This window comes from Coregonus lavaretus (assembly GCF_964263955.1).
Source record: "Coregonus lavaretus genome assembly, chromosome: 15".
Taxonomy (NCBI): domain Eukaryota; kingdom Metazoa; phylum Chordata; class Actinopteri; order Salmoniformes; family Salmonidae; genus Coregonus; species Coregonus lavaretus.
The window spans coordinates 49,299,778-49,325,695 of NC_140002.1; the positions used below are offsets into that span (position 1 = coordinate 49,299,778).

Below are 25,918 nucleotides of genomic sequence, written 5' to 3' on the forward strand. Positions count from 1 at the left end.
CAAGACTGTTTATACTGCACAGCACCCTAGGTGGTGGTTGTGCAACACAGCAGGTCGATCTTTGCTGAGTAATAGTTGAAATCCAGCTTGATCCAGGCATTCATTCTTCCCTTTCATGCTACTCCTACAAGTTCGACCAAATCTACATTTGGCAGCTTTTTCACTTATTTATTGTATCTCTATTCCAGATTAAAAGTATGTTTGCATCCCAAATGGCACACTATTCCCTATGGGCCCTGGCCAAAAGAAGTACACTATTAAGAGAATAGGGTGCCATTTGGGATGCATCCTCTGTGTTGGTACCTGTTAGGGATCCGGACGGAGATGCAGACTGGGGAATGGGGTAAGCACACCGGGTGGGATGAAGGGATCTGATACTCGTCTTCAACACGCTCTGTTGTTCCTCTCACTCTCCCAACGCCAGGTGCGGTGAAAGGATTGAGGTGTCTGGAAGACAAAGCAAACATTTTACATTTTAAGACCATACAGGTTTTAACAATAAAATATAGATTTTTCCTAGCAAACTTCCATTGTGCTACTAATAGTTTCTGAATATGTCTTCATCTTCAGTCATACCATTTAGGACAGTTAGTGAATGGACACCTATGGCAAGTAATGGTGCAATTCATATCCCATTTCATACAATGATGTATATATAAATTATGAATAGTGAATTCTAATTCAGCCAGCCACAAATATGGGAAGACTATGGCACTAACATCAATTTATAAGCAAATGCAGAATAGCTATATTCTGAAAGTGTCAACTAGAGAGCACTGACACAACAAATCTACCAGAAAACGATTAAATGGCTCTCACCTTGCAATCTAACCTTCACTACTTAAACCTGCTGTGATTAGTCCCAGTCAAGAGGAGAAATGTCTATTAGCGCTAACAGATTTTATTGGTGCTTATTTGGGAAATGACCTCAACAGTTCCATGGCTGTGTGTGTGTGTGTGAGAGAGAGTGTTTTGTGTGCACAGACGTGGAGGGAGACAGAGGGCTTCACCCTGTGGCCTTACTGTTCAGTGTCCAGCAGCTGCCATGATAGCTCCACTGCACTATTTGCCATAACATCCACTGTGCAACACAATAGAGAAATACCAAATCAAATGTGTTTGTCAGCTAAAGGGGAATTAGATATTCTGCAGCCAACATTCACAGAACCACTCTCAATCATTATATTTTACATTTAAGTCATTTAGCAGACGCTCTTATCCAGAGCGACTTACAAATTGGATGAACAGTGTCTGTCCCTTAGCTCCTCAGGGTTAATGGGAATAGCAGCAGACATTCATAAGCTTCACGTTGACCTTCCAGCAGAACTCAATAATACCACAGAAAAAAATAACATCATACACAATAGAATTCAACCACCTGGAGAGAGACAGCCAGCCTAGCGTTACCAACAGGAAATTAGATCAAGTGGCCAAGCAGTACCACAGGGAAAGGGGATACCTAGTCAGTTGCACAACTCAATGCATTCAACCAAAATGTGTCTTCCGCATTTAACCCAACCCCTGCCGCACCTAGGTCAGTAGGACACACGGTGTCCCAATTAGGCTTGGGCGGTATACCGTATATTCCGTATAATGGGTTATTTGGAAATAGCCACGGGATGGTTTTTCAATACTGTTAATACTATTTCTTTGAAGTTTTTAAAATAAATGTGAATATTTCTTGCTACTTTTTAAGTAAATCCCTCAAGTCAACTTATACGTTAGGAGATAAAGAAGATCGCATTCTTCATTTCACCTGTCACATAATGTTTAATCATGAAGCTTACCGGTAGTCCCCAGCCACGTGGTGTTTGTTCACAAGCACACAACGACGAAAGACCAGAGCCTTGTGAGTCACTCACTGTTGTTCAGCACAAGTCAGGTGATCTAGTTACAGTAGGGAATTTACAACTAAATGTTTGCCAGCGAGATATCTTATAACTATTAAGTTTACTGTCTAAAATGTGGCAAATGATTTGGTTTGCTAATTTAGTAGCTAGTTAGCTATCTAGCTAAGTGGCTAACTTCTTCCAAAATAAAGCTTTGCTTGGTAACAGCAGAAAATCCCTTCCCGGATCAAGAGCCTTGCTGGCTAATATTTGTTTTGTGCGGGCAGCAAACTGTGAGTAGCATTTTTTTGTTACTTGTATAACTTTTGCATTTAGTTAGCATTCTATATTGGTTTTTACATGTACTTGTTAGCATTGCTAACCTTCGGATTACAGAGGCAGAGTGGGGTTTGAAAATAGCGCTCCTTGTGTTCAGTGCCGGTATTACCGAATACGGCACAAGGTCGGTATGAAGGTATGATAATCTGGATACCGCCCAAGCCTAGTCTCAATACTCAACAGTGGCTTCCTCTCACTGGCTAGAACCTATCCTACTAGTGTCGGATCAAGCCGGGTGAAGAAAAGGAAAGAAGGAAAGGAGACAAGTAAAGGAGGCCACTGTAGAGTATTGAGATAAAGCCATTGCCTCATTTTCAGTTCTGGCTTGAAAGCATTTTAAACATGTGAGGTGGTGGTAGAAGGGGTTACATGATTTATCTTCAAATATTTTGATGTGCTACAAGTCCTGTATAACATGTTTCAAAGCTGTTGATAGACTGCTGCAGACAGATTGACTGAAATTCTGAATATAATAATAATAGTAAGTCTGACTATAGTATATAATATGAAATGTAACCATACTGGTAGTGGTCACCAACTGGTCGATCTTCAAGGCATTCCTAGTCGATCACCAACGATAAAGGCCTGTTGCCCTGTTGGTGGTAGGTGCACTTGATTCAGAAGCCCTGTTGGTGGTAGGTGCACTTGATTCAGAAGTCCTGTGCACCGGGCAGGCAAAGTATTCCCAGTTTGAACCATTTCATATGTCTAAAAATACAAACTCCGCCTACCTGGCAGACCGGGAGATCTGTGGCTAAATCGAGTGTGCCTACTGTGCTGGCCAATCAGATAGCTCAAATCACTGTGCAATCATAACTGGACCCTACAGCAACCATATCACAGTATTGGTACGAGGCCATTTGTATCAACTGCAAAGCACTGCAAGAGTGGAGGGGAAGAGGATGTAAGAGAAAAGGCCTTGGATTGGATGGATTTCCTGACTCCCTGATTAGGATAACATTTTCCCAGCATACACTACATGACCAAAGTATGTGGACATCTACTTGTCGAACATCTCATTCCAAAATCATGGTAATTAATATGGAGTTGGTCCCCCCTTTGCTGTTATTACAGACTCCACTCTTCTGGGAAGGCTTTCCACTAGATGTTGGAACATTGCTGCGGGGACTTGCTTCCATTCAGCCACAAGAGCATTAGTGAGGTCGGGGACTGATGTTGGGCGATTAGGCCTGGCTCGCAGTCGGCGTTCCAATTCATCACAAAGGTGTTCGATGGGGTTGAGGTTAGAGCTCTGTGCAGGCCAGTCAAGTTCTTCCACACCGATCTTGACAAACCATTTCTGTATGGACCTCGCTTTGTGCACAGGGGCATTGTCATGATGAAACAGGAAAGGTCCTTCCTCAAAGTTGGTAGCACAGAATCGTCTAGAATGTCATTGTATGCTGTAGCGTTAAGATTTCCCTTCACTGGAACTAAGGGGCCTAGCCCGAACCATGAAAATCAGCCCCAGACCATTATTCCTCCTCCACTAAGCTTTACAGTTGGCACTATGCATTCGGGCATGTAGCGTTCTCCTGGCATCCGCCAAACCCAGATTTGTCCGTTGGACTACAAGATGAGGAAGCGTGATTCATCACTCCAGAGAATGCGCTTCCACTGCTTCGAGGCTCGCAACACTGAACTGTGCATGAGAGCACCAGCTCTTCCGGACCATCACGCTCTCCATAGCCGATGTGAGTAAGATCTTTAAATAGGTTAACATTCACAAGGTTGCATGGCCAGACAGATTACCAGGACGCGTACTCAGAGCATGCGCTGACCAGCTGGCAAGTGTCTTCACTAACATTTTCTACCTCTCCCTGACCCAGTCTGTAATACATACATGTTTCAAGCAGACCATCATAGTCCCTGTGCCCAAGAACGCCATGGTAACCTTTCTAAATGACTATCGCCCCGTAGCACTCACATCTTCAGCCATGAAATGCTTTGAAAGGCTGGTCATGGCTCACATCAACACCATCATTCCAGTCATCCTGGACCCACTCCAATTTGCATACCGCCCCAACAGATCCACAGATAACGCTATCTCTATTGCACTCCACACTGCCCTTTCACACTTGGACTAAAGGAACACCTACGTGAGAATGCTGTTCATTGATAAAAGCTCAGTGTTCAACACCATTGAGCCCACAAAGCTCATCACTAAGCTAAGGTCCCTGGTATTAAACACCTCCCTCTGCAACTGGATCCTGGACTTCCTGATGGGACGCCCCCAGGTGGTGAGGGTAGGCAACAACGTAGAGCTCAGAGACAGGATTGTCTTGAGGCACAGATCTGGGGAAGGGTACCAAAACATTTCTGCAGCATTGAAGTTCCCCAAGAACACAGTGGCCTCCATCATTCTTGACTGGAAGAAGTTTGGAACCACCAAGACTCTTCCTAGAGCTGGCCGCCCGGCCAAACTTAGCAATCGGGGGAGAAGGGCCTTGGTCAGGGAGGTGACCAAGAACACGATGGTCACTCTGACAGAGCTCCAGAGTTCCTCTGTGGAGATGGGAGAACCTTCCAGAAGGACAACAATCTCTGCAGAAGTCCACCAATCAGGCCTTTATGGTAGAGTGGCCAGAAGGAAGCCACTCCTCAGTAAAAGGTACATGACAGCCCGCTTGGACTCTCAGACCATGAAAAACAAGATTCTCTGGTCTGATGAAACCAAGATTGAACTCTTTGGCCAGAATGCCAAGCGTCACATCTGGGGGAAACCTGGCACCATCCCTACGGTGAAGCATGGTGGTGGCAGCATCATGCTGTGGGGATGTTTTTCAGTGGCAGGGACTGGGAGACTAGTCAGGATTGAGGGAAGATGAATGGAGCAAAGTACAGAGAAATCCTTGATGAGAACCTGCTCCAGAGCACTCAGGATCTCAGATTGGGGTTCACCTTCCAACAGGACAACGACCCTAAGCACACAGCCAAGACAACGCAGGAGTGGCATCGGGACACGTCTCTGAATGTCCTTGAGTGGCCCAGCCAAAGGCCAGACTTGAATTCGATCTAACATCTCTGGAGAGACCTGAAAATAGCTGTGCAGCGACGCTCCCCATCCAACCTGACAGAGCTTGAGAGGATCTGCAGAGAAAAATGGGAGAAACTCCCCAAATACAGGTGTGCCAAGCTTGTAGCGTCATACCCAAGAAGACTCAAGGCTGTAATCGCTTCCAAAGGTGCTTCAACAAAGTACTGAGTAAAGGGTCTGAATACTTATGTAAATGTAATATTTCAGCTTTTTTTCTTCTAATAAATTTGCCAAAGAATTTTAAAAAAAAATGTTTTGCTTTGTCATTATTGGGTATTGTGTGTTGATTGATGAGGAAAAAAATATTTAATACATTTTAGAATAAGGCTGTAACGTAACAAAATGTGGAAAAAGTCAAGGGGTGTGAATACTTTCCGAATGCATATCTACCTCAATTATCTAAACTTTAAATATTGTTAATCATCAGTTATACTAGAGACATGAGAAGTGCCATAGTCTGGTTTATACACCAGAAGTTAATGGTTATCTGTAGGAGGAATGTATATGGTGGGGTCAATGAAGGTTGGATAGGAGCCAGGGGGCTTTGGAATGTACTGAGTAGAGGAGAGGCAATCACATGATTGCCGTCGCTGATACGGGTGGAGAGTTTTGGATTAGAGAGGAATGGGGTTGAGGTTAGGTCAGGTCACATTAAGGGAGAAGGAGCAGTTTATTACCCACATCACTTAACTTCCTGCCTAGCAATTAAGATGTAATGTATAGAGGAAAGGAGGAGTTCACCTAAATTGGAGTATATTTGTTTGGAACATGTTCTGTTGTCTTATGCAGCTGTGGGACCCAGTGGGTGAATAAAATTGGTTGAGCTTTACTAATCGTCCGTGAGTTTTACTCGGTTTGTTTAGAACCTAACACATCGACTCGGTACTGGTACCCCGTGTATATAGCCAAGTTATCGTTACTCATTGTGTATTTATTCCTTGTGGTATTATTTTCACTTTTCTTTCAATTTGTTCTACTTTTCTATTTTTCTCTCTCTCTGCATTGTTGGGAAGATCCTGTAAGTAAGCATTTCACTGTTAGTCTACACCTGTTGTTTATGAAGCATGTGATAAATACAATTTGATTTGAAGGTTAAAAGGTCCAATGCAGCCGTTTTTATCTCAATATCAAATTATTTCTGGGTAACAATTAAGTACTTTACTGTGATTGTTTTAAATTAAAATGGTCAAAAGGATTTAAAAAAAGAGTCTTAGCAAAGAGCAATTTCTCAACTAAGAATTTTGCTAGAACTGTCTGGGAGTGGTCTAGGAGGGGAAAACTGAAAACTAGCTGTTATTGGCAGAGGTTTGGAACTCTATTTCTTGTTGGTCTAGTAACTAATTTACCACCTGGTGATGTCAGCAGGCAGGCCAAAACTCCATCCCACCAATACAGGCAGAAATTTCAGGCAGTGTTTTCAAACAGCTCTTACACTAAAAGGGCATTATCATAATTTTCACAATTTTACAGTATTATTCCAACCTAGTGTGGAAATCTATATAAAACACAGGAAAATCACGTTTTTGACTGCAGTGGGCCTTTAAGATTTGTGGAGGGTAAGCTGAGCCTAGACCTGTGCCTATGTGTCACAGGGCCCCAGATTCACAAAACGAGACCATGCTTCTTGTACACAATGCACTGTAGACTGCCCTCAAATTGGGAAACGTAAATGGGTAGCCTATATTGTACACCCAAGATCAAGCTAGCCCTCAACACCACCAAAATATTTACAGACTACAGATTTTCTTAATTGTATATGTGTGTGTGTGTGTGTGTGTGTGTGTGTGTGACAGTATTGCAGGGAGAGACTCACTTGTGGCTGCTGGTGAGAGCGGGCAAGGGAGTGGAGTGTCGGAGAGGAGGGATGTCGTACTCATCACTGACATGGAGACCATTTGAGTAAGGCTGCAGACAGACATACAGACCAAGAGAGACACACAGACAGACAAGGAGGACACATCAGTATACAAAAGTACACAATAACAAAATCTAAGGTAATCCACTTATTTTCATTCATACATGCAATCTCCATGGACAAACATTGGCATTAGAATGGCCTTACTGAAGAGCTCAGTGACTTTCAACGTGGCACCGTCCAACAAGTCAGTTCGTCAAATTTCTGCCCTGCTAGAGCTACCCCGGTCAACTGTAAGTGCTGTTATTGTGAAGTGGAAACGTCTAGGAGCAACAATGGCTCAGCCACGAAGTGGTAGGCCACACAAGCTCACAGAACAGGGCCACACAAGCTCACAGAATGGGACCACCGAGTGCTGAAGCGCGTAGCGAGTAAAAATCATCTGTCCTCGGTTGCAACACTCACTACCGAGTTCCAAACTGCCTCTGGAAGCGACGTCAGCACAATAACTGTTCGTCCGGAGCTTCATGAAATGGGTTTCCATGGCCGAGCAGCCGCGCACAAGCCTAAGTTCACCATGCGCAATGCCAAGCGTCGGCTGGAGTGGTGAAAAGCTCACCGCCATTGGAGTTTGGAGCAGTGGAAACGCGTTCTCTGGAGTGATGAATCATCCTTCACCATTTGGCAGTCCGACGGACAAATCAGGGTTTGGCGGATGCCAGGAGAACACTACCTGCCCCAGTGCATAGTGCCAACTGTAAAGTTTTGTGGAGGAGGAATAATGGTCTGGATAATGCCCATGATTCTGGAATGAGATGTTCGACGAGCAGGTGTCTACATACTTTTGGTCATGTAGAGTAGATACCACTTTAGCTTCCAAACCTACTCAGCCAGGATTCAATCCCATTGCAGGTTATAGCAATTGCGCTTTTAAAGACAATTTCCGATTGAGAATTTACCAGGAATGAGATCTCCACGAACGTGGGAATATTATCTTTAAATGCCACAATGCCTATAACCCGCAATCAAATTGAATCCCGGCCTTAAACTGCAGGCCACAGTTTTTTCAATTGATGAATTTATCATAGTTCAAATAGAATTGACCTAGATGTCTTCTCGGGTCTAAAAAGTTGGAGTCTAACCCGAACGGACCAGAGGACAATCAGACCCGGACCAAAACGGACCTGAGAACAATCAGACCCGAACCCAAATGGACCCGACGACAACCAGACCTAGACCCGACCCGTACCCTAACAGGTCCGAGTCTAGACCAGACCCAATTGGACCCAAGTGACAAAAAATGCATGTTTATCAGCCTAGATAGAATTTTGGACCTGGTTCGGGTCTCAGGTATTCAGGTGAGGGGAAACCCATGAAGAGCTCTAAATTGACCAACCCTGGTGGAAATGTTACCAGAACTCTACACTGCAAAATTGGCTGGAGGTGGACTTCAGTCACAAAGCCTATGCAACATGCATGGGTCAGGCAGTATCTGGCTGCCATCCACACCAGGTCAGTTAGGGAAAGGCTAGCAGAGCGGGGCTATGAGGGCAGTAAATAGAGATAATATATGAGTGAGTGAGTGAGTGAGTGCAGTGTTTGGTTTTCGCCAGGCATTACTGGAACCATGTCGTCCAAAAAGTTATACTTTTGAATCATCTGTCCATAGAACGTTCTTCCAAGAGTCTTGATAATCATCCAGGTGCTTTTTGGCAAACTTGAGTCAACTTTTTGGACGAGATGGGTCCCATTATGCCTGGCGAAAACCAAACACTGCATTCCACAGTAAGAACATCATACCAAAGGTCAAGCATGGTGGTGGTGGTATGATGGTTTGAGGATGCTTTGCTGCCTCAGGACCTGGACGACTTGCCTTAATAGAAGGAACCATGAATTCTGCTCTGTATCATAGAATTCTACAGGAGAATGTCAGACTATCCATCTGTGAGCTGAAGCTGAAGTGCAGCTGGGTCATGCAGCAAGACAATAATCCAAACCACACATCAAGTCTACATGAAAATTCCTAAAAAGCAACACATTTGAAGTTTTGGAATGGCCAGACCTAATCCCAATTGAGATGTTGTGGCAAGACTTGAAACGAGCAGTTCATGCTTGAAAACCCACACGTCACTGAGTTAAAGCAGGTCTGCATGGAAGAGTGGGTCAAAATTCCTCCACAGCGACGTGAGAGACTGATCAACAACTACAGGAAGCATTTGGTTGGAGTCATTGCAGCTAAAGGTGGCACAACCAGTTATTGAGTGTAAGGGGGCAATTACTTTTTCACACAGGGGAATTGGGTGTTGCATAACTTTGTTTATGAAATAAAATGTAATTGTTGTGTTATGAATCAGTTATAGAACCCATTTCCCTTTATGGTTGTGAGGCCTGGGGTCCGCTCACCAACCAAGAATTCATAAAATGGGACAAACACCAAATTGAGACTCTGCATGCAGAATTCTGCAAAAATATCCTCAGTGTACACCAAATAATGCATACAGAGCAGAATTAGGCCGATATCCACTAATTATCAAAATCCAGAAAATTGCAGTTAAATTCTATAACCACATAAAAGGAAGCGATTCCCAAACCATCACCTAGAGAGATGAACTTGGAGAAGGGTCCCCTAAGCAAGCTGGTCCTGGGGCTCTGTTCACAAACACAAACAGACCCCACACAAATCATGAGAAAACAAAAAGAGAATTACTTGACACATTGGAAAGAATTCACAAAAAAACTGAGCAAATTTGGCCCAAAACAGAGAGTACGCAGTGGCAGAATACCTGACCACTGTGACCCAAACTTAAGGAAAGCTTTGACTATGTACAGACTCAGTGAGCATAGCCTTGCTATTGAGAAAGGCCGCCGTAGGCAGACCTGGCTCTCAAGAGAAGACATGCTATGTGCACACTGCCCATAAAATGAGGTGGAAACTGAGCTGCACTTCCTAACCTCCTGCCAAATGTATGACCATATTAGAGACACATATTTCCCTCAGATTACACAGATAAAAAAAGAATTTGAAAAACAAACCCAATTTTGATAAACTCCCATATCTACTGGGTGAAATACCACAGTGAGCCCTCACAGCAGCAATATTTGAGAAAAGGGCTACCAGTGAAGAACAAACACCACTGTAAATACAACCCATATTTATGTTCATTTATTTTCCCATTTGTACTTTAACTATTTGCACATTGTTACAACACTGTATATATACATAATATGACATTTCACGTATTTATTATTTTGGAACTTCTGAGTGTAACGTTTACTGTTAATATGGATTGTTTATTTCACTTTTGTTTACTATCTACATCACTTGCTTTGGAAATGTTAACATATGTTTCCCATGCCAATAAAGCCCTTATATTGAATTTTGAGAGAGAGAGAGAGAGAGAGAGATAATGGTGTTCCAAAAAAGGTCCAGTTGCCAGGACCACAAATACTAATTCCATCTAGTGAAATCAGTCTATATTAAAGCAGTGGAAAGTATAGGGGAAAGGTTTGGGGTAAATTTCATCTCAATTCCAATCACTGCATGAAGTAAATAGAAAAACAATCTATTTTGAGGGTTTTTGCCTCCAGTTTATCCTGTATTTCAATTGAAAAATTGTCTCCCGTAAAATGCTCTATCAATGGACAGTAGCTTACCCTAGCCCTCTCCTTGGGGAAGGGAAGAGCATCTCTCTCTCTCCCTCCCTCCCAGATGGAGCTTAGCTGACCCTTCCTCTCTTTGAGGAAGGGAAGGGAAGAGCATCTCTCCCTCCCTCCCAGATGGAGCGTAGCTGACCCTTCCTCTCCTTGAGGAAGGGAAGGGAAGAGCATCTCTCCCTCCCTCCCAGATGGAGCGTAGCTGACCCTTCCTCTCCTTGAGGAAGGGAAGGGAAGAGCATCTTTGTACTACTGCCACTCATCTATATACAGTTGAAGTCGGAAGTTTACATACACCTTAGCCAAATACATTTAAACTCAGTTTTTTACAATTCCTGACATTTAATCCTAGTAAAAAATCCCTGTTTTAGGTCAGTTAGGATCACCACTTTATTTTAAGAATGTGAAATGTCAGAATAATAGTAGAGATAATTATTTATTTCAGCTTTTATTTATTTCATCACATTCCAAGTGGGTCAGAAGTACACTCAATTAGTATTTGGTAGCATTGACTTTAAATTGTTAAACTTGGGTCAAACGTTTTCGGGTAGCCTTCCACAAGCTTCCCACAATAAGTTGGGTGAATTTTGGCCTGTTCCTCCTGACAGAGCTGGTGTAACTGAGTCAGGTTTGTAGGCCTCCTTGCTCGCACACACTTTTCAGTTCTGCCCACACATTATCTATAGGATTGAGGTCAGGGCTTTGTGATGGCCACTCCAATACCTTGACTATGTTGTCCTTAAGCCATTTTGCCACAACTTTGGAAGTATGCTTGGGGTCATTGTCCATTTGGAAGAACCATTTGCGACCAAGCTTTAACTTCCTGACTGATGTCTTGAGATGTTGCTTCAATATATCCATGTAATTTTCCTTCCTCATGATGCCATCTATTTTGTGAAGTGCACCAGTCCCTCCTGCAGCAAAGCACCCCCACTGCATGATGCTGCCACCCCCGTGCTTCACGGTTGGGATGGTATTCTTCGGCCTCCAAGCTCCCTCTTTTTCCTCCAAACATAACGATGGTCATTATGGCCAAACAGTTCTATTTTTGTTTAATCAGACCAGAGGACATTTCTCCAAAAAGTACGATCTTTGTCCCCATGTGCAGTTGCAAACCGTAGTCTGGCGTTTTTATGGCGGTTTTGGAGCAGTTGCTTCTTCCTTGCTGAGTTTTAATGACTCCAACCTAAGTGTATGTAAACTTCCGACTTCAACTGTATATTAGCCCCACCTGATAGAACCCAGGTCTTATTTCTCTATCAGCACTAGCCTAGTTAAAGTCATAACAAAGCTGCCTGAAGAACGAGGGGTCACACAAACTAGCCATTATCACTCCAATAAAGTCAGGACGGTGTCTCTTGCTGTGAGTCTTGGACATTTAACATGATTTGAACTCCAAGGACCTGCATATCAAACCCATTCAGAACAGTGGGTGTGATATTTAAACCCTGGTGTGAAGTCCCACCCCCTCATAAATCACAAGATTAGGCAACTAAGCATTTTTAGAGTTGAACTGTCCAGACCCACATCACCAGCCCCTCCCCACCAATACACATAGACACACAACCCCCCCTCCTGACTAGCCCATCACAACTTCAAGCATTCTCACTGGTTAAGGAATTTGGACAATGGGGGTATAGGCGTCATGCCCAGACGTCTCTGACCTGACAACCCCAGAGGCTCTAGCACTAGCCCTTGACCAGCACCCACACATAAACACAAACACTGATAGACACACACACGCAGAGAGACAGACAGATGCAAACTGGGGTGAAAACGTGTGGGTAAATAAAACATTCATGTTTTGTTTTATGTTGTATTATGTTTTAATCACCAAACAATTCTCAGGTTAGAATTAAATTGACCCTGCTCGTTTTAAATTCACAGCTCTGGTTATTAATAAATTGTCCAGACCCACATCAGTAGCCCTCCCCACCAATACAGGGGCTGCATGTAGCCCTGCGGTTAAGAGCATTGGGCCAGTAACTGAAAGGTCACTGGTTCGATCCCCGAGCCAATGTGCCCTTGAGCAAGGCATTCAACCCTAATTGCTCCAGTAACTCGCTCTGGATAAGAGCTTCTGCAAACATATGCACTATTTTTTTATTTTTTATTTCACCTTCATTTAACCAGGTAAGCCAGTTGAGAACAGGTTCTCATTTACAACTGCGACCTGGCCAAGATAAAGCAAAGCAGTGCGATAAAAACAACAACACAGAGTTACATATGGGGTAAAAAAACATAAAGTCAAAAAAATACAACAGAAAATATATATACAGTGTGTGCAAATGTAGCAAGTTATGGAGGTAAGGCAATAAATAGGCTATAGTGCAAAATAATTACAATTAGTATTAACACTGGAATGCTAGATGTGCAAGAGATTATGTGCAAATAGAGATACTGGGGTGCAAAAGAGCAAAATAAATAACAATATAGGGATGAGGTAGTTGGGTGGGCTAATTTCAGATGGGCTGTGTACAGGTGCAGTGATCGGTAAGGTGCTCTGACAACTGATGCTTAAAGTTAGTGAGGGAGATAAGAGTCTCTAGCTTCAGAGATTTTTGCAATTCATTGGCAGCAGAGAACTGGAAGGAATTGCGGCCAAAGGAGGTGTTGGCTTTGGGGATGACCAGTGAGATATACCTGCTGGAGCGCAGACTACGGGTGGGTGCTGCTATGGTGACCAATGAGCTAAGATAAGGCGGGGATTTGCCTAGCAGTGATTTATAGATAGCCTGGAGCCAGTGGGTTTGACGACGAACATGTAGTGAGGACCAGCCAACAAGAGCGTACAGGTCACAGTGGTGGGTAGTGTATGGGGCTTTGGAGACAAGACGGATGGCACTGTGATAGACTACATCCAATTTGCTGAGTAGAGTGTTGGAGGCTATTTTGTAAATGACATCGGCGAAATCAAGGATCGGTAGGATAGTCAGTTTTACGAGGGCATATTTGGCAGCATGAGTGAAGGAGGCTTTGTTGCGAAATAGGAAGCCGATTCTAGATTTAACTTTGGATTGGAGATTCTTAATGTGAGTCTGGAAGGAGAGTTTACAGTCTAACCAGACACCTAGGTATTTGTAGTTGTCCACATACTCTAGGTCAGACCCGTCGAGAGTGGTGATTCTAGTCAGGTGGGCGGGTGTCAGCAGCGTTCGATTGAAGAGCATGCATTTAGTTTTACTAGTGTTTAAGAGCAGTTGGAGGCTACTGAAGGAGTGTTGTATGGCATTGAAGCTCGTTTGGAGGTTTGTTAACACAGTGTCGATTGAAGGGCCAGATGTATACAAAATGGTGTCGTCTGCGTAGAGGTGGATCTGAGAGTCACCAGCAGCAAGAGCGACATTATTGGATTTTTTATACACACACATGGATTTTGTGTTGTAGATATGTGGTAGTAGAGTAGTGGCCTGAGGGCACACACTTAATGTGTTGTGAATGTTTTTTAAATTATATAACTGCCCTAATTTTGCTGGACCCCAGGAAGAGTAGCTGCTGCCTTGGCAGGATACAAATACAAATACAAATAATGATCATATAAAGCATGGCACTCTTGTGAATACACAACATGTGCTAACAGAACCCTAGTGACTCTTACCTTGGGGCTCTCCATGAGGGTCTCTATTCTGGGATGCAAGCCGCCAATGCCTGCATCCACCAAGGGGCAGCTGAGTGGTCTACCATTGACATCAGATGGGGCAGAGTGGGCCAGCTTGGGGGAGCGGTCAGCCCCTGTCCCCGTTTTGTGGGGGTCTACCTGGGGGCTCTCTTTGGGGCACCAGGCCTCAGGGGGTAGCACGGGGTCACAGGGCACGCCGTTGGTGGAGGAGGGGACCAAGGAGACACGTCCATCTGGTGGGATGGGTGGCGGGCGCTCGGGAGGTGGTGGGGCCGGAGGGTCCCTCTTGGGGGGCGGGGGAGCGGGCAAAGGCTTGTCTTGCTTTCTGGCCATCCCTGGAGAGGACTGGGGAAGGAGGGCATGTGTTCATTTTACACTACACAGAAATAAACAATGTTAAAGCAGGCTGACATATCAATCAAATGTATTTTATGAAGGAAGCATGTTGTTTTACTTCACACACACCACACACGCCTGCACGCACACACACACATCCTTTGTTTGTTTGCTGTTGTATTTGTGCTGTTGCTAGTGTCTTCTGTCTGTGTTATTTTTGTCTCACATTTTTTATTTTATTTTATCCCAGCCCGTCCCCACAGGAGGCCTTTTGCCTCTTGACAGGTTTTATTGTAAATGTGTTCTTAATTGACTTGCCTGGATAAATAAAGGTTAAGTAAACATTTTAAATAAAGCCCTTTTTATATCAGCAGTAATAATAAAGTGCTAACCTCAAAAGGTCTGGATTGAGACGCAGCCCATGCAAAAAACCCCAGATATCTCTAGTTTTAAAAGACGGATTTTGATGGGGATTTTTTTATTATGCTAATTCAATTTCTGCCCGGGCGCAAACATCGATTCTAGGGGTTACCCAGCCTGAAACCCCAAAGAGCAAGCAATGCAGAGGCAGAAGCTCAGTGGCAAGGAAAAACTCCCTAGAAGGCAGGAACCTAGGAAGAAACCTAGAGATGGCTCCGAGAGATGGCATCAACCAGCCATCTGAACTTCCCTAGCAGCACCAAAACATCCAAGTTGCAAAAAAACTTAACGGAGATCTACCTAACTCAGTGGAGACCGAAGGGATCTCCAGAATTAGCCATCCCTATGGTCTGGTGACTCGTATGTCTGTCATTTAACAATGAAGTAATGTATGGCGGAAGCTTTTTTGTATTTATTAAGGATCCCCTGTAGTGATAAAGTCAATCTCTCCTCCACTTTGAGCAATGAGAGATTTACATGCATATTATTAATATTAGCGCTCTGTGTACATTTAAGGGCCAGCCGTGCTGCCCTGTTCTGAGCCAGTTGTAATTTTCCTAAGTCCCTCTGTGTGGCACCTGACCACATGACTGAACAGTAGTCTAGGTGCGACAAAACTAGAGCCTGTAGGACCTGCCTTGTTGATAGTGCTGTTAAAAAGGCAGAGCAGCGCTATATTATGGACATACTTCTCCCCATCTTAGCTACTGTTGTATCAACATGTTTTGACCATGACAGTTTACAATCCAGGGTTACTCCAATCAGTTTAGTCACATTAACTTGCTCAATTTCCACATTATTTATTACATGATTTAGTTGAGGTTTAGGGTTTAGTGAATGATTTGTCCCAAATACAATGCTTTTAGTTTTAGAAATATTTAGTACTAACTTATTCCTTGCCACCCATTCTGAAACTAACTGCAGCTCTTTGTTAAGTGTTGCAGTGATTTCACTCGCTGTAGTAGCTGACGTGTATAGTGTTGAGTCATCCACATACATAGACACACTGGCTTTACTCAAGGCCAGTGGCATGTCATTAGTAAAGATTGAAAAAAGTAAGGGGCCTAGCTGCCCTGGTGAATTCCTGATTCTACCTGCATTGATCTATGAGATTTAAGAGAGGGCCAGCATAATTTCTGATACAGAATGCAGTGATGTGTAATGAACCTATCGCATGTAATAAAGCGTGATAAACTTTTCCTATAAAGGAAGCCCACTTCTTAACCAACTCATCAATACGTTTTTTGAAAGATAGCTTTTCGTCAATCCAGATCCCCAGATATTTATAAGCAGGGACACGATCAATCCAATAAGCATAAATCATTAGATAAATGTTTAAGCTTTTTGAAAAATAACATACACTTAGTTTACCTGCAGCACTTAACCCTTTACACTCGTGGGAATTGGCCTATCTGGATAGGACTAAATTGAAATGTTTCTTACAGAAGAAATATGAAACGCATACACATAACCGTGATAGCAATTGAAAGGAACAATTTGGAGATAATGGGAAAATGATTAGACCAAAAGGTGAGTACACAACAGTTCACCTGACACAAGACTGAATCCAAACATTACACTGTTGATTTTATGTCATTTGACATTTACTGTACTTTTCTCTGCATTTGTTGATAACGAAATCTGAAAATACTCTGGATACATTCAGTAACATGATAAGACTATTCCTGGAAAATGTGGGGTAGGTGCAACATAAGACAAAAACATTACAAGGGTTTGAGTAAGAGAACAAACTACTTTTTTCAATCTACTTTTTTGAGCGCTTCTAACTGTGCCATTGAGAAAATAGAGCAAGCACACTTGTAGTTGTTTTGTTTGGAACACAACCCTGCATCCCCGCCATCACACAATTACTGTTTTTGTTTACTTAATCCAAAAACAGGCCGTTATAAATCGCAATTTGGGTCAGGTAATGGTTGCATAATTGCAAAGCTTGTTCTATTGCCAACATCACTGGCTAAGTTAGAAAATATGATATTACAGTCACAAGTCAATTCAGAAAAACAGATCGTAATTTTTGCGTGCACAGAAAGGAGTCATGAGTACATTCAGGTGAATTTTCTTCACAATAAACAAACATAGGCTCATTCTGTTCAAAACAACCCAGGGTGTGATGCCATGCTCTACCCCTGTAGCTCAGTTGGTGGAGCATGGCGCTTGTAACGCCAGGGTTGTGGGTTCGTTTCCCACGGGGGTCCAGTATGAAAATGTATGTACTCACTAACTGTAAGTCGCTCTGGATAAGAGCGTCTGCCAAATGACAAAAAAATGTCAAATGTAAAAATGTAATCTTGTAACTGTACATCAAACATAGTGATAATAAACCTTAACACTGTATATGACATGAGTTTTATGATTTGGAAATGTGAAGTGCACATTTGGACTCACGGGTGTTTGGCTTGCTTGTATGTATTACATCAAATAAGTATTTATTATAATCCTCAACGTCTCATCTTTTAAAATACATAATGTAATCTTAATTTACAGCATTTCCATCATTCAGACAACAAACATTTTTCAAAATGTCCCCAATTACCGGGAGGGGTGGGAGCAACTTCTTGTTGCGCTCTGTGCTCAAGCTCAGAACGGCTGTCAGTCAAAACCCATACAGCGCTGTGAAGCGGAGAACCTGAGCTCTGACGTCATGTATAGCATGTGTCTGTACAGCCACTGCGTTCCAATTTAGGCGCTTAGTAGTGCCCAAATCTGCAATTTTCAATGCGTATACAGGTACGAGTGTAAAGGGTTAATGCAGGTAAAACTAAAACTAAGTACATGTTATTTTTCGAAAAGCTTAAAAATGTATCTGATGATTTATGCATATGTACATTGGATGCTGAAACCTTACCAATTTCAGTGCAACAAAGGCTTTCTGCAAAGTAAAAAAGGCAGATTGTAGTTCTGAAATAGCCTTGTCAACAGAAGAGGCAACAGAATACACAACAGTATTGTCCGCATACAAATAGAAGTTACCATTTCAGTAACACTTTTCTTGACACCAAGGGTCATAACACATGTTTATTTTCAATGTACAATCTGTAGAAACAATGAGAATAGAAAGGTTCAGAACTTTTGTAAAACATCACAGTACAGTTGAAAAATATATGGCAAATATAAATCCTATATGGATGGTGTTAAGAGATAGATGGGTGGTGTTGAATGGAGTTGAAGGATGGGACTAATAACAACTAACAACAACTAATAACAAGATAACTAATAATGTAAGCATACTGTGTCCATAATAAGTATATAGGCTGTAGGTTGGGAGCTTTTGTGAAAGAACACAGTTAGAAAGATATGGCATATAGAAGCAAACCGGAAGGAAATCATGAAGTTCAGGAGAAAAAACTAACAAAATATAATTATTGTAAAATTGACTGTGTCCATAAAATGTAGATAGTAAGTATAAGCTGGAAGTAGAGGCCTAAGCATTGTTGTTCACTAGTTTACTCCAATTAGGGAAAGGGTGGTGGGGTTGGAAAGTAATAAAGGGGAATATATATATATTTTTTAAGGATATGTACAGTGGGGAAAAAAAGTATTTAGTCAGCCACCAATTGTGCAAGTTCTACCACTTAAAAAGATGAGAGAGGCCTGTAATTTTCATCATAGGTACACGTCAACTATGACAGACAAAATGAGAAAAAAAAATCCAGAAAATCACATTGTAGGATTTTTAATGAATTTATTTGCAAATTATGGTGGAAAATAAGTATTTGGTCAATAACAAAAGTTTCTCAATACTTTGTTATATACCCTTTGTTGGCAATGACACAGGTCAAACGTTTTCTGTAAGTCTTCACAAGGTTTTCACACACTGTTGCTGGTATTTTGGCCCATTCCTCCATGCAGATCTCCTCTAGAGCAGTGATGTTTTGGGGCTGTCGCTGGGCAACACAGACTTTCAACTCCCTCCAAAGATTTTCTATGGGGTTAAGATCTGGAGACTGGCTAGGCCACTCCAGGACCTTGAAATGCTTCTTACGAAGGGCTAGGCCACTCCAGGACCTTGAAATGCTTCTTACGAAGCCACTCCTTTGTTGCCCGGGCGGTGTGTTTGGGATCATTGTCATGCTGAAAGACCCAGCCACGTTTCACCTTCAATGCCCTTGCTGATGGAAGGAGGTTTTCACTCAAAATCTCACGATACATGGCCCCATTCATTCTTTCCTTTACACGGATCAGTCGTCCTGGTCCCTTTGCAGAAAAACAGCCCCAAAGCATGATGTTTCCACTCCCATGCTTCACAGTAGGTATGGTGTTCTTTGGATGCAACTCAGCATTCTTTGTCCTCCAAACACGACAAGTTGAGTTTTTACCAAAAAGTTATATTTTGGTTTCATCTGACCATATGACATTCTCCCAATCCTCTTCTGGATCATCCAAATGCACTCTAGCAAACTTCAGACGGGCCTGGACATGTACTGGCTTAAGCAGGGGGACACGTCTGGCACTGCAGGATTTGAGTCCCTGGCGGCGTAGTGTGTTACTGATGGTAGGCTTTGTTACTTTGGTCCCAGCTCTCTGCAGGTCATTCACTAGCTCCCCCCGTGTGGTTCTGGGATTTTTGCTCACCGTTCTTGTGATCATTTTGACCCCACGGGGTGAGATCTTGCGTGGAGCCCCAGATCGAGGGAGATTATCAGTGGTCTTGTATGTCTTCCATTTCCTAATAATTGCTCCCACAGTTGATTTCTTCAACCCAAGCTGCTTACCTATTGCAGATTCAGTCTTCCCAGCCTGGTGCAGGTCTACAATTTTGTTTCTGGTGTCCTTTGACAGCTCTTTGGTCTTGGCCATAGTGGAGTTTGGAGTGTGACTGTTTGAGGTTGTGGACAGGTGTCTTTTATACTGATAACAAGTTCAAACAGGTGCCATTAATATAGGTAACGAGTGGAGGACAGAGGAGCCTCTTAAAGAAGAAGTTACAGGTCTGTGAGAGCCAGAAATCTTGCTTGTTTGTAGGTGACCAAATACTTATTTTCCACCATAATTTGCAAATAAATTCATTAAAAATCCTACAATGTGATTTTCTGGAAAAATAAATCTCAATTTGTCTGTCATAGTTGACGTGTACCTATGATGAAAATTACAGGCCTCTCTCATATTTTTAAGTGGGAGAACTTGCACAGTTGATGGCTGACTAAATGCTTTTTTCCCCCACTGTATGTAAGTGTATGTATGTATGTATGTATGTATGTATGTATGTATGTATGTATGTATGGGTATGTGTGTATGTATGTGGGTATATATGTGTATGTATATATGAATGTATATATATATATATGTATATATATATATATATATATGTATATATATATATATATATATATATATAACATGGGGGATTGGAAGTGATGCAGACTATTACATTGATGGAAGTTACAATCTATCTGTAATATTAAGCTGATCTACCCCCTAAAAAAAACCATCATACCATGTCATAATATGTCATAACAGCTGACAATGTGTCATAACCTGTTATAATATGGTCATAACACTGTCATGACCCATTTATTTACACCTGTTGTGACATATATTGCGTTATTTTATGGCTGGTTATGACACCTACATAAGAGTGTCAAAACTCGCATTGACCCAAATGGTCCCACTTTAAATTACGTTCAGCTTATAAAGGCTTCATAAAGCCTTCATAAGCATTACATAAATGTGTTACAAAACATAAATTACCATATGTCATTGTCATGATTTGCCCTCATGGGCTGAGGATCAAAGATGCCGGCTAGGCAAAGGTTTGAACACCCAGGAAAGTCCAGTTTTAAGACCGGTCGTAAATTCCTTGCAGAAACTTTCTTTTCCGTGCCATGCAGTATTGGGAGAGGGAATTTCCCTGTGAGACAAAGGAAGTCTTCCCGCCAAGACTCCAACATCCAAAAGTGGGATAATGAAACAATATTCCTAATTAAAAGAATGTGGGAAATGGTCGGTGGGGACTTAAAGAACAATCATGTCACCTTCATAGGATGCCACCTTTCCAATATGTCAGTTCGTCAAATTTCTGCCCTGCTAGAGCTGCCCCGGTCAACTGTAAGTGCTGTTATTGTGAAGTGGAAATGTCTAGGAGCAACAACGGCTCGTCTGTCCTCGGTTGCAACACTTCCAAACTGCCCCTGGAAGCAACGTCAGCACAATAACTGTTCGTGGTGAGCTTCATGAAATGGGTTTTCATGGCCGAGCAGCCGCAGACAAGCCTAAGATCCCCATGCACAATGTCAAGTGTCGGCTAGAGTGGTGAAAAGCTTGGACTCTGGAGCAGTGGAAATGCGTTCTCTGGAGTGATGAATCACGCTTCAGCATCTGGCAGTCCGACGGACAATTCTGAGTTTGGTGGATGCCAGGAGAACGCTACCTGCCCGAATGCATAGTGCCAACTGTAAAGTTTGGTGGAGGACGAATAATGGTCTGGGGATTTTTCATGGTTCAGGCTAGGTCCCAGAGTTCCAGTGAAGGGAAATCTTAATGCTACAGCATACAATGTAATTCTCAACGATTCTGTGCTTCCAACCTTGTGGCAACAGTTTGGCAAGGTATCTCAAGGTTCGATTTTGGGTCCAGTACTGTTCAGTTTATATATATTTCCCCTTGGCAGGTGTTATCAGAGAGCATTACATTGATTTTCACTGCTACACCACTTTACATTTCTGTGTCACCAGAGGATTTTAGCTCCACAGATAAATTATTAGACTTTATTAGTGATTTAAATACTTGGATGGCTCACAACTTCCTCCAGCTAAATCAAGACAAGACCGAGGTACTTATTATTGGAGCCAAAGCAGAGAGAGAATCTGGCAGCACATTTTAATAAAGATTAAACGGGAAATAAAGATAAAACACCAGGTAAAAAACCTAGGTGTCATTTTAGATTCTGAAATCAATTTAGAATCACACATCAGGAATGTGACCAAAATAGCTTTTTACCACCTGAGGAACATTGCCAAGAGACTCATCCATGCTTTTATTGCAAGAAGGCTTGACTACTGTAATGCTCTCCTGTCTGGTAAACATACAGAATGCTGCAGCACGGGTACTGACCAAGACCACCAGAGAACCTGAGGGATCCCAAAACTGTGTACATATTTAAAAGAGATTTTAAAACAATCATTTTTTAGCCTTTCAGTTTTATTGTTATTCTTTTGTTTTTTGTGTAGTAAATATTTCTGTTTTTATTTTTATTTATGTGTTTTCCTGTGAAGGGCATTGCGTTGCATTCATGTCTGAAATGTCCTATATAAATAAACCTTGAACTGAAAAAGTATAAAAACTGAAGCACTGTATCGCCAGTCAAAACTTTCTGCTTCCTACTTCCTGGTCGAATTCTGTTGATAGAGTGAGCTCGAAGGTGAGCCAAAAGACTTTGGGTCAGCACAATAGTATGAAAAGGGTTTCGGTGTGGAGTGCAAACATGCAGTTTCAGATTTTCACAGTATCCTGCAATCACACCTGCAACCCTGTAATAATAATAATATGCCATTTAGCAGACGCTTTTATCCAAAACTTTTATCCAAAGCGACTTACAGTCATGTGTGTATACATGACTGTACATGTGACTATTAAACAATCTGAATCTGAATCAATACCTCTTTGGTATGCTGAACGAGAAACAATAGGTCACACCAAACCAGTTTGAAAGGGGGTTTAGGCTGTACACCCCATAGACATATGGTACACCCTGACCCACCTTTGGGGAGCTGGAGGGGCTGGCGGAGGGGGATCGGATGACGCCCTTCTGGATGAGGTCCAGGCGAGGGGGGACGGGGGGCAGGCTGAGGTGCTGGATGCTCAGGGTCTCAGCGTGGGCTTTCCTCCTCTGGGCCACCGGGGAGGAGTTTGGTGACATCACAGGGGAGTTCTGCTGTTCGGCACACTGCTGATATGGAAAGAACAAAACAACAAGTTCAAGTTTTTAATAATACCCATGTGGCAGTCATAGACACTGAAATACAGTGGGGGAAAAAAGTATTTAGTCAGCCACCAATTGTGCAAGTTCTCCCACTTAAAAAGATGAGAGAGGCCTGTAATTTACATTTACATTTTAGTCATTTAGCAGACGCTCTTATCCAGAGCGACTTCCAGGAGCAATTAGGGTTAAGTGCCTTGCTTAAGGGCACATCGATAGATTTTTCACCTAGTCGGCTCGGGGATTAGAACCAGCGACCTTTCAGTTACTAGCACAACGCTCTTACCCACTAAGCTACCTGCCGCCCCTAATCATAGGTACACGTCAACTGTGACAGACAAATTGAGAATTATTTGCAAATTATGGTGGAAAATAAGTATTTGGTCACCTACAAACAAGCAAGATTTCTGGCTCTCACAGACCTGTAACTTCTTCTTTAAGAGGCTCCTCTGTCCTCCACTCGTTACCTGTATTAATGGCACCTGTTTGAACTTGTTATCAGTATAAAATACACCTGTCCACAACCTCAAACAGTCACACTCCAAACTCCACTATGGCCAAGACCAAAGAGCTGTCAAAGGACACCAGAAACAAAATTGTAGACCTGCACCAGGCTGGGAAGACTGAATCTGCAATAGGTAAGCAGCTTGGTTTGAAGAAATCAACTGTGGGAGCAATTATTAGGAAATGGAAGACATACAAGACCCACTGATAATCTCCCTCGAGCTGGGGCTCCACGCAAGATCTCACCCTGTGGGATCAAAATGATCACAAGAACGGTGAGCAAAAATCCCAGAACCACACGGGAGGACCTAGTGAATGACCTGCAGAGAGCTGGGACCAAAGTAACAAAGCCTACCATCAGTAACACACTACGCCGCCAGGGACTCAAATCCTGCAATGCCAGACGTGTCCCCCTGCTTAAGCCAGTACATGTCCTGGCCCGTCTGAAGTTTGCTAGAGTGCATTTGGATGATCCAGAAGAGGATTGGGAGAATGTCATATGGTCAGATGAAACCAAAATATAACTTTTTGGTAAAAACTCAACTCGTCGTGTTTGGAGGACAAAGAATGCTGAGTTGCATCCAAAGAACACCATACCTACTGTGAAGCATGGGGGTGGAAACATCATGCTTTGGGGCTGTTTTTCTGCAAAGGGACCAGGACAACTGATATGTGTAAAGGAAAGAATGAATGGGGCCATGTATCGTGAGATTTTGAGTGAAAACCTCCTTCCATCAGCAAGGGCATTGAAGATGAAACGTGGCTGGGTCTTTCAGCATGACAATGATCCCAAACACACCGCCCGGGCAATGAAGGAGTGGCTTCGTAAGAAGCATTTCAAGGTCCTGGAGTGGCCTAGCCAGTCTCCAGATCTCAACCCCATAGAAAATCTTTGGAGGGAGTTGAAAGTCCGTGTTGCCCAGCGACAGCCCCAAAACATCACTGCTCTAGAGGAGATCTGCATGGAGGAATGGGCCAAAATACCAGCAACAGTGTGTGAAAACCTTGTGAAGACTTACAGAAAACGTTTGACCTGTGTCATTGCCAACAAAGGGTATATAACAAAGTATTGAGAAACTTTTGTTATTGACCAAATACTTATTTTCCACCATAATTTGCAAATAAAGTCATTAAAAATCCTACAATGTGATTTTCTGGATATTTTTTTCTCATTTTGTCTGTCATAGTTGACGTGTACCTATGATGAAAATTACAGGCCTCTCTCATCTTTTTAAGTGGGAGAACTTGCACAATTGGTGGCTGACTAAATACTTTTTTCCCCACTGTACATGGATGTAACATTCATAACAGGGTTTTCGTTAGCCGGCCTTTGGCCTATAAAAATTATGAAACGCCAATAAATAAAACTGCCGCCGGTCAATTGTCCCAAAAAATCATAATAATCCCATTATAAAATATTTTGTTGCAGACGGGAGAACACAAGTGCCTGGATTAGGACCTGCACTGCTTCCTGTGTGAGGTAGGGTTGTACTATACGGATGTTTTAGAGCATGAACCTGCAGGAGCCGGTTACTGCTTTTATGTTTGCAGAGAACGACAGGGTGTTGTCCAGGGTCACGTCAAGGTTCTTTGCACTCTGGGAGGGCGACACTGTGGAGTTGTCAAACGTGATGGAGAGGTCTTTGAGCGGGCAGGCCTTCCCTGGGAAGAAGAGCTACATCTTGTTGAGGTTGAGGTGGTGGCCGACATCCAAGTTGAGATATCTGCCAGGCAAGCAGAGATGCGTGTTGCCACCTTGGTGTCAGAAGGGGGGAAGGAGAAAAGTAGTTGAGTGTCATCTGCATAACATTGATAGGAGAGACCATGTGAGGATATAACGGAGCTAAGTGACTTGGTGTATAGAGAGAAGAGGAGAGGGCCTAGAACCGAGCCCTGAGGGACACCAGTAGTGAGAGTATGTGGTGCAGACACAGATCCTCTCCACGTCAGCTGGTAGGAGTGGCCTGCCAGGTAGGATGCAATCCAAGAGTGTTCTCATCCTCCTAGATCTACCTGCTGCCTTCGACACTGTGAACCATCAAATCCTCCTCTCCACCCTATCATGGCTGGGAGTCTCAGGCTATGCACAGAGGAGAGAGTCAGCTTTGGCAGTGTGGAGAGCCTCTGTGACACACAGAAGAGCAGTCTCGGTTGAGTGACCCGTCTTGAAGCCTGACTGGTTAGGGTCAAGAAGATTGTTCTGAGAGAGATAACGAGAAAGTTGATCAGAGACAGCACGCTCAAGTGTTTTGGAAAGAAAAGAAAGAAGGGATACACGTCTACAGTCGAGTGTTGGTTTCTTGAGGAGGGGAGCGACTCGGGCCATTTTGAAGTTAGAGGGGATGCAGCCAGTGGTCAGGGATGAGTTGATGAGGTAAGTGAGGAATGG

General features: G+C 43.0%; 1 protein-coding gene across 1 annotated transcript in view; it reads right to left on the minus strand.

Annotated features, from left to right (window-relative positions):
* cblb (Cbl proto-oncogene B, E3 ubiquitin protein ligase) overlaps positions 1-25,918 on the minus strand; it is a 201,857-nt gene that overhangs the window by 14,476 nt on the left and 161,463 nt on the right. Inside the window, exons 11-14 of the mRNA XM_084178229.1 lie at positions 22,807-22,995; positions 14,313-14,678; positions 7,019-7,110; positions 304-447 (exon numbers count right to left, since the gene is read on the minus strand). Of these exons, the coding sequence (XP_084034355.1) occupies positions 304-447; positions 7,019-7,110; positions 14,313-14,678; positions 22,807-22,995 (791 nt within the window). The remainder of the gene's footprint in view (positions 1-303; positions 448-7,018; positions 7,111-14,312; positions 14,679-22,806; positions 22,996-25,918) is intronic.